We start from the raw sequence: 14,267 nt of genomic DNA on the forward strand, positions 1-14,267 counted from the left end.
ACAATGTACTTGTATCATCAACTGAAACAAGGTAAAACTATGAATAGCTCATACTTTTTCCATCAGTATAAACACAGCTTCAAAGTCCTCATTTAGACACTTCTTTTTACATTACTGAATAAATTTCTGAAAACATTAATTTTGCTCTTGGTTTGGCAATTATGTGAAAGGAATATTAAATTCCCCTCTAAACGTTATTTGTATGAACACTGTACATTGTGTAATAGGAAGAGACAAGAAATGTGAGTTGAAACAAAAACTTCAACAACTCTTCATGGAAATGGATAATTCCCATGGTAACAGCACATGTGAAAGCTCATCAAACATAATTATGTACACTTTCATTGATATGATTATTCTGAAATTTAGAGTGTACAAACTTATTGTTCTTTTTTTGTTGTTGTCAAATTTGTTAGACATTGCTGATTCTTGCACTAAAAGAAAATAGAAAGTAACACTGTACCAAGTCAACTGCTGAGAAATATCCAACAAAACAAAAAATAATGGCCAGTTTCTCTCATGTATCTCCTTTAACGTTGCATTCTTTTTGCCCCCTTCTTTAAAGCTTCTGTAAGAATCAACAAAAAGAAACTTGTTTCTCCATCAAAATTATGCAAATACTACAAGTTCCACTGATGTATTATATTTTTGTAGGAAAAAAATTTAAAAGGTAACATTTGCTTAACAACATTCAATCCCTACAAATTTGTATTGTACTTTTCACCTACAGCTGTATACATTATATCGTCATTCTAGATAGGAAAATCAACACAAACAAAATTTTGGAGCCGAAAGTGATAACCCTACATACAGTTGTACATGTAAACAGCATACATTGTATATAGTACACTGCACCACAAACAATGTTGTTGTCATTCATTACAAAACATTTTCAATCTGTAACGAGAGTGAAAGACACCCATGGGGCTTCACAACCCCCCCCCCCAATTAAAAAAAAACACCAAACAAACAACAACAACAACACAAACAACAACACTTATAACTGATGACTCTGAATCAAGTCTATGTTTACAATTGAAACACTAGGCAAAGAGATGGATGCTACCGTTCATGTAAACACAAGTTTCACAATGGACATTCCTTCATCAGGAATTGAAATGTATGTAACATGTTAAAATAGCCTAATTGTTCTGCTATCACTCACTCTCGCATTGTACACACATTATACAGGGAAAACTCGGTATAACGAACACTGCTATAACGAGATATCGGTTATAACGAGGAAATTTTCTCGGTCCCAAATTTCCTTCCACACAAGTCTATGTAAAATGCTACTCTTATAGCGAGATCGGCTATAACGAAATAACTGCTATAACGAGATAGATTTTGTGACTTCCAAACAAAGAAAAACATAGTAAATCAAACCTGCTATAGCGAGGTAAAGCAAAATGCCTTCGGTAAAGCTTTACTTCGCCTGTGCTATCATCTTCCGAGATTGTAAAGCTTGATGCGCCAAAAACTGTCTTGTACACACATAATCATTTTCTTCCGTGCACTCCAGCTAGCACTGCATGTTGTACGTGTGAAGTGTGTGTGTGCATGCACACTGTATGCAGAAAATGTGGTGGGACGGCCATGTGTATACATGACATCATCGAATGACGTTTAGCAGGTGTGAGGCAATCTGATGCCGTGATTGGCCTTCTACTTAGGGAATTCCCCGTCTTCACACACACACGCAGTCATAATGTACATACAGAATGTGTCACATACACACACAGCATTGTGCAGACCATATTCAAGCTTTCCACACAACACACACCCATACGATAACCACATACCAATCCACAGACGATCTTGATACAATCGCAAGCTATATGAATTTACAAATTCAAACATCTACAATTAATGAGAAACACATTCTTGATATTGGAATGCCGGATTTCCTTGGCGAAAAACATCTTCTTACCCATAAAGGTGAGTAATTCCCTCACACACAATATCAAGTTATCAGTACTGATTGAAATATGATGGGTAGTCCCACATGTGCAAATTAATGTCTTTATTTTATGCCTTCTTTTATGCCTACTGATATAACGAGATATCGGCTATAACGAGGAAAATGACTCGGTCCCGACCATCTCGTTATATCGAGTTTCCACTGTACTACTATATCATCAGTCACATGTATCTTGATAATACGGCAAAGGTTTCATACTTATCGCTGATGAAATCCAAGGCAGCTGAGGATAGCTTTTTGTGAGGGGATTAATACTTACTGTATATTATCAAGCAAAGATTTCTTCAGAACAAGAGTACAGGGTTAAGTAATGTAGGAACACAAAATAAAGTCCTCACTTTTCATATTGGAGGATGGAGGCACTTTTAAGAAAGAATTTGACATCCGCACTTTTTAATCAAGTAATGTCTGTACAGTATAGAGTTCACATAGGGAAGACTCTGGCCTCCACACATCTCAAGGACTGCCCTCAATTCTTTAAATTTTGCTCAGACACACGCATTGAATTCAGCGCCTTTAAAAATTGCTATTTCAGAAGCACACTATGTGTATTATGAAAAGGCCATGTTTCACAGGAAAAGGACAGCATCCCCCAATATAAAACTGTTTTCCTCATCATACAAACAGGGAAAATCATGAGAAGAACCAGAGAACAGTATCACACAAAGTCACCTTCATGCTTCCCAACCTGCTTCCAACATCATATTCTAACATCCCACTTTCTCACCTTCAAAGGATCAATGTAGCTAATCCTCCAGTATCTCATCAGTTAACTACTGTACATGTACATCCCTCTTTAGTGTTTGATGAGTTTGTGTACATGTACAGCTTGATTTGCTGCAATAACAGAACAATCATTCATATCGATAATTTTCTTTTATTCTTCTTACTGTTGAGTTTGATGTCCTGGCATTCACATTTTGCTTCAAATCTATTGGGTCATCTATCAGGTCATTCTCTATATCTCAAGATCAGTGTCAAATCAATGTTGGGGCATCTCAGAAGTCACAAAGCTTCGTAAAACACGGTTTGCCTCAGTTATACCTCTTATAGCCATCAACATACTTTTCCTTACATCTAATTAAGAATTGCCTTATCATAGTACAACTGTGCACCAACTTTGAGGATATTAAATCACCTTTCCTGTTATTGCATGAAATCACTTCTTCAGTTATTGCATAATCTGTGAAATCTAGTAATTGACAACAATCTTTACATTTACACCTGTAATATAAACTTATTGACACTATTAGTGAGGTACACTGTACTGTACTGAAGTATGTATTCAGATGCAAAGACAGACATCCAAAACAGATACATTTTGTACATGTGAACAGCTGGACAGTCTCGAAAAATAATCATAGCAGTGACAATTTCCACCAATGATGTCTATTGTATACTTGTGTGTACGATACAGAAAATATGAAGACTGCCTCTCCAGACGAAAGTACTGCACACGCTACTGTTATTTCTGTGAATGAGGAATACAAAAGCTCAAAGGCATGGCCAGCGCAAACATTATTACACATCTGCATATGGCACTTCAGGGGCTAGTCAGATATCATATTACAATAGTCACACGTTCATATCAAGGAAGGTGGTGATAGAAGCAGGCAGTCTATCTTTGTAGGAAATCCGCTTCTTCCGGATTACTCTGGCTGTCAGCTGCAGGAGCGATGGAAGGACCAGGTCCATGAGGAGCTTCTTGGTTTCAGGGTTCCTGCAGTCATCAATGACGTTTTGGCCAGTGTGTGGATTCGTGTGCAGGATTGGACAGCCCCACTCTACAAGAGGAACGACGATCCCTTGGCGGAAGGTCTCCGTCTGCCCAGAGGCTGGACACATCTTGACGTAGTAGTGAAGGGCAGTGTAGCCGTCTGGAGTGACCTGGCATGGATCAACTCCACACTTAAGGAGGATTGTTATCATGCGTTCAGTGACGTTCCCCTCATCACCAGGCCGTCGTCGTGCAACAACCGGGAAGTAAACAGTGAACAGTGTCAAGCCAAGAGAGGGACTAGCTTCTCCTCTTTCCCTGCGATGTTCTATGATGATATCTGAAGCCATGTTGAATGCACTAACAAACTGCTGGATCAACACAAACATTGGCTCTTTGTCCTCTTCGGGAAGTCCTGGGTAGTTGGCATAGATGGAGAGTAAGTGTGCAATGGTTGTTGTCTTGAACCTGTGGTAGCAGATGGCCTCCATCCTGTTCTCAGGATCCATTTCGGTGACATACGGTGACAGATTGATTGCAGCCAACTTCAATAAGATCACCACATCCTCCAAGACGCTGTCTGCAAGTCTGACCTGTGAAGGATCTAGGTGGCGAAGCAGGCTCTCCACTGCAAAGCCACAAAAGAAGCCAGACTCTACTTCCAGTTCGGTCTCGTACTTCAGGGCTCTGAGAGCTAGCTGTCTCATTTCTGGAGTGCGAGGACAGTGATCAGCAAATGCGCGGATCGCTTGCCAAAGATAGTACTTCTTGGCTTCCATGGACAGCAGTCTTCCACGTATCATCAGAGCCACCACTTTTAAGTGCATCCAACCAGACTTTAACTCTTCCAATTCCTGACAATTTGATGGTTCCTTGTAATCACCATACGGAGAAGTCTCACTTATTACTGCAGAACTGGGATGAGACTGAGACAGCTCCTTTGCTCTGAAGAGAATTCTGTATCCCTTCTGGACATTGTCTCCTGACCCTAGCAAGAAGTGTGAGGCCAGTAATTCTAGTGCCTCAACGTTTTCTGTGGCCGATGGATTGAAGATCGACTCTTCCTCCGAAAACCATGCAAGGTTGCCTGTTAGGGCCAAAATCATGAAAGGTGTGAGGTCCATGCCATTCTTTGTCTGCTGGGCTCCATGGTCATGAAGCATCTGCACAATCTTCTTGCCATCATTCACACAAGCTCCACGACACTTCCTTTCAGAATGGGCATTCCAGGTAGCTCCACAGACTGAGTGCAATGGACAGTTACCCTTCTTGTCTGGAATGTTAGGGTCAGCTCCTTTCTCTAGCAAAAACTGGACGATTTGAGGGCAGATGGTTTCACAGGCCACTGCCAAGGCAGTACCCTCATCAGTCATTTCGCTCCCCAAACGCCCATTCCTGTACTTCTGGTTCACATCAGCACCATGATCGACGAGGAGTTTCACGCACTCAAGATTCCCCTCCGAGCTGGCAAAGCATGCCCTGTGTAGCGGGAAGGCATGAGTAACCTTTGCACCATGCTGAAGCAGGACACTGACAACCTTGTGATGCCCAACATTGGCGGAGTATACCAGGGGTGTAAATTCTTCCCCCAATTCCTCGCTGAACTTTGACTCCTCAACATCGACACCGTACTCTCCAACAAGCAGCTTCACAATTTCCATATGGCCGGCAGCAGCCGCAGCCATGAGAGGGGTGCGGTCAAATGCATCGCGCCATGACAGACATCTGCGGATTTTGGAAAATCGCTTGAAACGGACAAGTTCCTTCAGTCTGCTCACATTCCCCGACGCTGCGGCATCAAAGACGGCAGGACCAAGGTTATCTTCACGACCAGATGCCATCTTTGTCTGAATAATGGCAGACAAAGACAGAAAACATAAGAACAATCTTTTCACAGACATTGTCCAATTATGCTACGTAACAATCTTTTTTCACAGACATTGTCCAATTATGCTACATAGATGACACATATGTATCACAACTGTTCAAAATATAACTTGCATAAAAGTAGTTGCACACTGTACAATGACTGTTCGCAAGTGTCAGCTTGCTGTCTTCTCAATACTGCAAACTTATTTGACAATATTGCAAGCAATAAGCCATCATTCCTCACGATCTTCAACATGACACTTTAGTGTCAAGGCTCCATGCTAAACTTTTTCTTTTTTTGACCAATTAAGCCATGTGCAAACATCATCAAATAAGATTTTGTTTTTTTCAAGGCCAGACAATGAAATTTGGTAGTCATGAAAAAAGAAAACCAATAAAAAAATAATTATTTGATGCAGTAGAAAAATCATACAACCCGAAACGATAATTGCTTGTGTGTGAAATTGGCAGGTACCGTACAGTAAATGACAAAGTACAATGTACTTTAAATACCATTGTACAACCAACTAGAGTATGAAAACCTGCACAATTAAAGTTATCTATTGTGTATACTATATTTATGTACATGAATATGTATACAATGTATGTATGTATGTAGATATTCCTGTGTGCACCTACATGCCAACAAAAAGAATTTCCTAAATGGACAATAAATGAATCTGAATCTGAAGTTAGTCTGAAACTGAAAACACATTGCTTTTTAAAAAATCTTAAGCCAGTGAAGCAATACTTTACTTTGGGACTGCTTGAGCTTGGATTTTTCTAGCATGAGATTAACTACAACCATACATACTTCTACTTTTAGATAGTATGTATTTGGCAACGAAATTATGCCCTGAGGGAGAAAAAAAAAGTCTGGTTGAATTTGGCTATCAAATGAACTGTGTTTGCCCATGAAGACAGGCGGTGATCCACACAGAGAGCAACCCTGGTCGGTGGCAGCTAGCTGAAATGCCAGTGTGGTTGTCAAGCACTGAGCCACAATTTATTATCAGCTTTTTTCTTTTTATGAGTACAAATGATAGAAACATTTTTTTTTTTGGCCCAATCAGGCCATCCAAACTATTATCTTTATCAGTGGCGGATCCAGATGGGGGCGCACCGGGCGCACGCCCCCTCTTTATTTCTAAAAGAAATAAAAATAAAAAAGGGGGCGTGTGCCCCCCCCCCCCATTAAATTTTGCAAAGGCACCTCTCCTTTACAGAATTCCTGGATCTGCCCCCGTTTATGGTGGCCCCAGTGTACTGTGTACGGACCATATCTGGCCTACAGTTGTACATGTACTTGTATGACTAACCCTAGGCATTCCATTGCCTCCACTGGAAGGCTGCATGTTCGGGCTAGTCACAATTAGCCTATCGATGACATGACATTATATGTTTGAATAGAGATATATGTGATAGATTTTGTTTTCATTAATTTTGTACAAGCATAGAGACTATCTTATGGTATCATGCGTACTAAGAACGGACAATTATATGTATCATATTATCATTATTATTATTATTATCACAGATGTACATCACTCATGAACTGTAAAACAAACTATATTCATGGTTTTAAATTTCTGTGAATCGGAGCCGACAGCCTTTGTCATGGCATATAATTTTCATGAATTTTTACTGTAGGCCTACTGGCATTCAATGCATGTACAAGCCTAAGGTTGTACAATGTAGTGTAAACAAGAACTTTTGCATGCATTTTAATTTCATGAATCTTGACTCTCACAAAATTTAAGAAATTACAGTGCATGCGAACATTAATTCCTCTTTTTACAGAACAATTGCCTTTAATCACCTGGGGAAGATTTATCACTGGTCCAGTGTTGTTGCAACTGACACTTATGCTCAATAAAAATCTATGGGGACCATGCTTACATGTATATCGAGAGCTCCACATAAATTCAACGAAAAAAAAAGGGGGGCATGTTGTTCTCTCAAACAATACATTGTCACATGACTTTCATATACAAGGATGTATCAAAAGGGACTGAACACAAAAAGTAAAAACAGCTTTACTAGAGTGGTCACTTATATTTACCTTGATTTACCTAGTTGAAGTTAATACAGTGTACCTTGTTTTATATTAATATTAAACAATGTAGCAGAAATTTTGCTGCATAGCACAAAATACTAAATACTTCATTTAAGCAGAAGTCTCTGGCAATAAATAATTACCAGAAATTCCAGAATTCAAGTGCTTGTATTGGTGAGATTTTGGTTACCATACTGCCATCCAGCCATCCCTGCTGTCTGACTCTGAGTGTTGATTCAACACGTCATGGAAACAGGAACTAGGATCTCAATCTGAGTACGACTGCATACAATTGTACAATCACTCTCTGCATCTAAGTACAGCCCATTTCATTTGTTGTGATGTTTACATGTGTGTTAATGACCATTGTCGATAGCTGTAAGCTAACCGCACCGGCAACCCCAGCACGCGTTCATGTCCACGGTGTCAGGCTGTAACAGCACCCCGGCTGGCGGCCCGGGGTTTACAGTGATCTAATACCACAATTCGGCCATGAGATTGCAAAACAATGTATGCCGAAAATTCATGAAAATTGACTTAACACGCTATGTCACATATTTCAGCTTAATTTAGTAGGCTAAACTCTCGACAAAATCTTGAAATCAGAGCCCATTCTGTTACTGAGATCTGATGCTCCCTCCCAGTGGGAATTGTATAAATTTTATTGGCAAAACAATGTATCTACATTCGATACGCTTTGCATTCGGGCTGGTCGCAGGTAGCTGCACAAGAAGGGAGCGCATATTGACATTTTTATGTGTGTGCCAGTATTCAAGACCTTTACATTGTTTTGCCGTATCAATAGCAATAGAATGTTGGTTACAGTGTATGTTGAGACAGCAAAGCAAGGTTGAGCACCATACAGTGTAAATGATTAAATGCAGCAAATTAATAAAAATAAAAGCAAAGGGTCTGTTGAAATCAATTTGCATGCACTGCTGCAGAAACAATCACCTTACATTTACCTGGTAGGGTTGGGGGTACCACGTATCGTCACCCTAAGGATCTGTAGCTTGTTTATTCTAAAAATATGAGAATACAAATCCGCCTAATTCTTACCTCAAATATGCCATAAATACTGCAGTTTTGAATGTCGTGGCCGTCTCGTTGATTATGAATCTCCGTTTTAAAATAGCGCAATTTTAGTGCGTGCGTTCCGTTTTCTTCGCGCAGCTAAAAAGGGAACCTTGCGATCGGCACCCCCTCCCCTCCATAGGTATACACGTGAATTTCACAGCATAGGTAATACACGTGAATTTCACAGGCCATAGGTAATACACGTGAATTTCACAGCCATGCGTCATTACTGAGCGGATGTGTAATTTTTAGCTTGGTTTGTTTGAGTTTGATTTTCGTTTCTTCGTTTTTATTGTTTTTATAGCTAATGACACTTAATCCCGCGCGTACTTTTTCGTTCTATACGCAAACAGCCATGATACGCAGGGTGCCGATGGGAAGGTGCCCTGCTGATAGGTGGTGCCCCAACCATACTGATTGATACTGCATAATTTTACTGTTGGTCCTTCTAGAGCTAGAGCCAAGTAGAGGTAGGGATGAAAGAGATTATATTAAGTGTTGAACGGAAACAGAAAAAGAGCTGCAGGTTTGTGAAAAACTCAAGCTCGATTTACTGGATATGAGGTTGGATGCAGATACCACGTACGTTGTTTGGCTAGAATCTATCTTAATTCCGCACAACAGAACATTTACTGTAACGTAACCCCGTCGCGGGGCGCTGTAACATAGTAACCCTTTACGGTACGTATTTGTCCGTATGGGGTCGCTGCTGCGGTTAACTGTAACGTTACTCAACTAACACTAACCACTTGCTAACAGCTTTCTCAATGTCATGGACTAAAAGGTTCTAGATCTACGTTGATGACAACTGGCCTAGAATACTCATGTTATATCTTCCAATAAAATGTGAGTCATTTACTGATATTGCAATTAATATGTGGGTAAGCCAGAATCATTATTGGCCTCATTATTTCTATACCCTAAGCGAGCTTAGGACGCTGAACAATCAGTACCAGTAAATTAAGTGCAGTGGTGGTACTCACCATTACCGATCACCGCACACCTTCTACAGCCGCATGTGTACCATCAAGTGGTTTCTACTGTGCCTGCGGTGGTAAAGCAAAAATCAAGAGTATAGAATTGTGTATCAAAGCAGCTGCTCGCTACTCGTGCATGCGCTGCTGTCAGGACGCATCCGCTGTTTATTTACTTTGGGATTTAGCATGCGTGGCGAGAAGTTGAATACTCAAGTATCAGGGTGGTGTTCCCACCTCTTCTGGCATTATCAGTACCGTCCATGTGTGTATACACCTAGTCGAGATTCTGACCTGTTTTTAATTTGTTCTATTGGGCCTAACGCGCCGCGCAAAAGCAAAAAAAAAAAAAAAAAAATGACGCGACTGGTTGGCCAACAGATTGTGGAAATTACATTATTGTATCGTACTGGTAGATGCATTCCCATTAGATGCATTTATCATACTTTGAAAGTTTGTGTCACGTCATGAAAGGAAAAGAGTAAACACGAAAGAGGAGGTGAAGGGTACCCACAGTGAGGGTGGGGGTATACCCCATGAAAACTAATAATAATACGAAGGTTCAAATTTTGAGACAAATTGTATGATAAAGATTTGACGTACATTATTCCGTAGGGGAATGAGCGGGACGCCAAATATCATTATTCAAACAACAACATTTCCTTTCAATGATTATTACGAAGAGATATCGGTATAGTCGTTGTTTTTTTTTTATAAAGAAAAAAAACAACAACTATACCGATATCTCTTCATAATAATCATTGAAAGGAAAGCGAGCTTATTCTCGCAGGCAGGCATGCATGCAGGCCGCAGCAGGGGTAATTCTGCAGCCCATAAATTCTCAACCGACGATTTTTCAGAGCGTCACGGCAACAAAATGCCATTGTCGATGCAAGACTAACTGTTGTTGGTGGATAGATGTAACTAACATTCACATAAGTAGTTGACTATGTCCATCCGTATTTTATATTGTGTATGTCATTGTGATTGCAAAAGTCTTCTTCTTCTTTTTGTTTCTAAGTCATTTAATTCTCATAGATATAGTTGACTATATCACTAAATTGTAAGGTTAATCGTTATTTCTAAAATACATTATTGAGAAGGCTGCATGGTTGTGCAAAATTCTTGGATAAGATTGTTTCAGTTGAAGAAACATGTTTAGAAAAAAAGAGATTTCTGATGACAATTCATCAAAATTGGATGTTCCTAACTCATCAAAATGATTTTGCAAAATCAAACATCTTGTATAGGATGCTGCTTTTGAGAAAAGAGGGAGAAAGAGAGGGGTACAAAAAAAAAAGTTTTTGAAATAAAGGGTCTGATTAATGTGCTCTGAGTAACCATGGGTATTTGGAACGAAAAATAAAAAATGGAGATAACATAATATAGTCCGTTACAATCACCGCGCGCCGATATTCACGATTGGTGGAAAATAAAACTACTGGTGGTTACCGGGGTTTTCTTTAATTTTTTTTCCAATATTATTATTAATATACTTTAAACAATAAGTATATTACATAATGTACTTGCTATCAATTTACATAATGTTTGACTACTCTTTACAAAAAACAAAACAAAACACGTTAACTCTGTAAGAACAAAACAAAAACAAAATCTAAAGCAAACAAAAAGATCACCCTCCTGAACTATTTGAAAGACACAACCACAAACACATAAACCTTCGGAATTACAAACCTGTATGTCCTTTTATAGGATCAACGAAAATATTATGAAATATGGTTCGTTATTCCGAAGATTCGTTGATCTTAAAACGACATAAAAGGTCTGTAATTCCGAAGGTTCAATAATTGCGCACCTTCTTTTTGTTATTTTTCAGATGAACGAACCTTATTTCTTTTTCGGATTAACGAACCTTCGGAAAAACGAACCTTATAGGAAAAACCCCAGAAATGACTAAACGAACCTTATTTCATTTCCGGATTATTGAAGTGGCTTCGAAAGAACGAACCTTGAAGTTCGGAATAACGCCACAAACGATTAGATTATACGATAAACTTCATTTCATTTCTGGAATGAACCTTAATCAGAAAGAACGAACCAGTTGGAATAACGCCTGAAAGTTTAAACGATCGGATTATATCAAGGAACCTTATTTCATTTCCTGAAACCTTCGAAAAAACGAACCTTCGGAACAACGTCACGAACGATCGGATAAAATTAATGAGATGTTGTGTTCGCATTAGTTGATGAACACAGATGAATATCTATACAAAAGCGTAGCTAAATAGTAGGCCTATGTAATAGAACTTGCAGTCATTGCTACAGACCTTTAACTACATGGCCGGCGGAACCGGGGTGGGGGAGCAGGAGGGCTCGCCCCTCACCTTTTGTGCACCATACAAAGGAATACATACATGTAAGGTGTCATCACTTTGCCCCCCCCCCTCACTTTTTTTACGTAAGTGGCACTAAAAAGAGAGGTCTTGAAGTGTGACCGCTTTAAGGTTATGTTTTTCCGCTGAAGATCTTTTTGATTTTTTTTCTGCTTGTCAGCTGAAGAAACCAGGAAGTGGAAGGAAAAAGATGAACTAAAGACTTCTTCTTTTTTTTTTTTTTTTTTTTTTTTTGCTCGTCAGCTGAAGAAAACCGGAAGTGGAAGGGGAAAGATGAGCTGAGGATTTTTTTTTTTTGCTTGTTAGCTCATGAAACCCGGAAGTGGCCCCCAACTTTTGAAAACGCTCCCACATCGGCCCTGGGGGGCGTTTCATCAACGAGTTCGTCAGAGATTTCACCGACAAATTTGCTATCAGCCAATCAGACGCAAGGATTTACACTGACAACTGTTAAAAGCTAATGAAATCCTTGGTCTGATTGGCTGATAGCAAATTTGTCGGTGAAAACCTCCGACGAACACGTTGATGAAACGCCCCCCTGAACTAGGCCTACATTTTTTTGACATATTAATTATAATAGGGCCTATAATTAGATGTGCAATCAAGCTCAGTGTCAGTTTATGCCCTGGAATTCAGAAGATAACGCGCGATGTTGAATGGCTGATTTTTCACAACTAGCTATTACCTTACTTTTTGACAGGATTGTCTAGGCCTATATTAGACTCAGTATCTTTCCATAAGTTCGACAGGCTTGTGTGGGATCATTGGATTTCTTAACCCTATAAAGCCCAAGCTATTTTGACCCCTTCCAGGCCCAAGGGGGGGGGGGGGGCACATTGTGCCCCCCTATATAACTTCTTTATTATATGATTTATGACCGTCATATTTGGCACATGGGTAGAGCAAATCATACTCTGCATGACCCAACTTTTGAAATTTCTCAAGGTCATCCACTGAGGGCGCTATTTACCAAAATGTAAAGAAATACATAGGAAATACGCTGAAATCATGTTTTTTCTTTGTATTTCTTTATCCCCAGTATATATGTTTTTATATTATATCAATCATTTTGATATTCACCACAAAGGAAAAGCAAGTCAACCTTGACTATTAGTTATGGTTGAAATTTCTCATGGTCAACATGTGGGGCGCTATTCATTACAATATAAAGAAATAATTATAATGAAACCTATATGACATATTGCTTGAAATGGGTATATGATATTGGTATCACATTTCATATTTCCAAAATATTGAATTATGAGTTTGCAGATTGATAATATGATAAACGAATGATAATAGATATTACAGGCAAAGCTTGTGTGAAGATAACACAAAATAAAAGGGTATAGTTTTGAAAGATGATGTATTTGCGATTATTTCTATTACATCTATTGTGTGATGCCTATGTCATATATAAAATAAAGGAAATAATAAGAAGACCATTTCAGGGTACATCACAACCATTAATAGCACTTCACCATTTGGTCCTTCGGCAAATTTTAGAGCCAAGAAAAATCCCATTTCATCCTTTATTATATTGTTAATTGAAATTGGAACAGAAAATCACGCAAAATCTGACGAACATGGTTGTCAGTTTACGGTTGCCATGGCAACCAGCAATATCAGACATAGCTAAATTATATATCAAAATGTGCAATTATATTTGTTTGTTTGTCTGTTTGTCTTATTGGAGGTTCTCGTTGGCTGAGATCCTTTAAAGTTGTGATGTCAGAAAGTATACTCAAAACTTTATAATACATGTAGGCCTACAGACAAACTGCTCGAACGACTTGCCTCGATCCTCGCTGACCAGTGAGAGAACAGAAACTCGGGGGGGGGGGGAGGAGGGGCAACAACAACAACAGATAAAAATTGTGACGAAAATACTCAGAGCCCGTATTACAAGCGCTAGCTGCTATACTCTTTCTTTGATTACAAGGCTCTGAAAATACTATAGTGAGAACACCCTCTAGCGACCAAATTTAATAATTGCAGCTGCTGTCAGTCATTTACACACCAAGTCAAAGTATAACAACAACAAGATCCCTGGCCTTCCCCGATTCTGGCTAGGCTGTTTCTGCATTCTGCTGGAAAATGAATAGTCTGAATGAAGATGATCTCCCGGAGAGTCGGGCCGCAACGGAAGACGATTCTGACGAAGAAAATGAAGGCACTCAGAAGTCAAAATCGTAAGTCAAAAGAAGTCATATGATCTTCAGCGCCGCCTGACGGTTAT

At 39.4% G+C, this 14,267-nt stretch overlaps 2 protein-coding genes across 2 annotated transcripts in view; one reads left to right on the forward strand and one right to left on the reverse strand.

The window, feature by feature from the left end:
* Positions 1-2,947: 2,947 nt before the first annotated feature.
* LOC139728470 (protein fem-1 homolog A-like) lies at positions 2,948-5,539 on the reverse strand. Its single transcript, XM_071639410.1, has one exon. It carries the CDS (start codon positions 5,537-5,539, stop codon positions 3,557-3,559), a length of 1,983 nt encoding a protein of 660 aa, XP_071495511.1. The 3' UTR covers positions 2,948-3,556.
* An 8,530-nt stretch (positions 5,540-14,069) lies between these two features.
* Positions 14,070-14,267, forward strand: part of LOC139728472 (proteasome assembly chaperone 1-like) — a 44,987-nt gene continuing 44,789 nt past the window's right edge. Inside the window, exon 1 of the mRNA XM_071639411.1 lies at positions 14,070-14,220. Coding sequence (XP_071495512.1) covers positions 14,126-14,220 — 95 coding nt within the window. The 5' untranslated portion in view covers positions 14,070-14,125. The remainder of the gene's footprint in view (positions 14,221-14,267) is intronic.

Source organism: Diadema antillarum, unplaced genomic scaffold (genome assembly GCF_040938485.1).
Source record: "Diadema antillarum isolate AM-2024a unplaced genomic scaffold, OU_Dant_1.0 seq00000182_RagTag, whole genome shotgun sequence".
Taxonomy (NCBI): Eukaryota; Metazoa; Echinodermata; class Echinoidea; order Diadematoida; family Diadematidae; genus Diadema; species Diadema antillarum.

Coding starts and splice junctions, on each gene's coding strand:
- LOC139728470 (XM_071639410.1), bottom strand. CDS start 5,539: ATGGCATCTGGTCGTGAAGATAACCTTGGTCCTGCCGTCTTTGATGCC.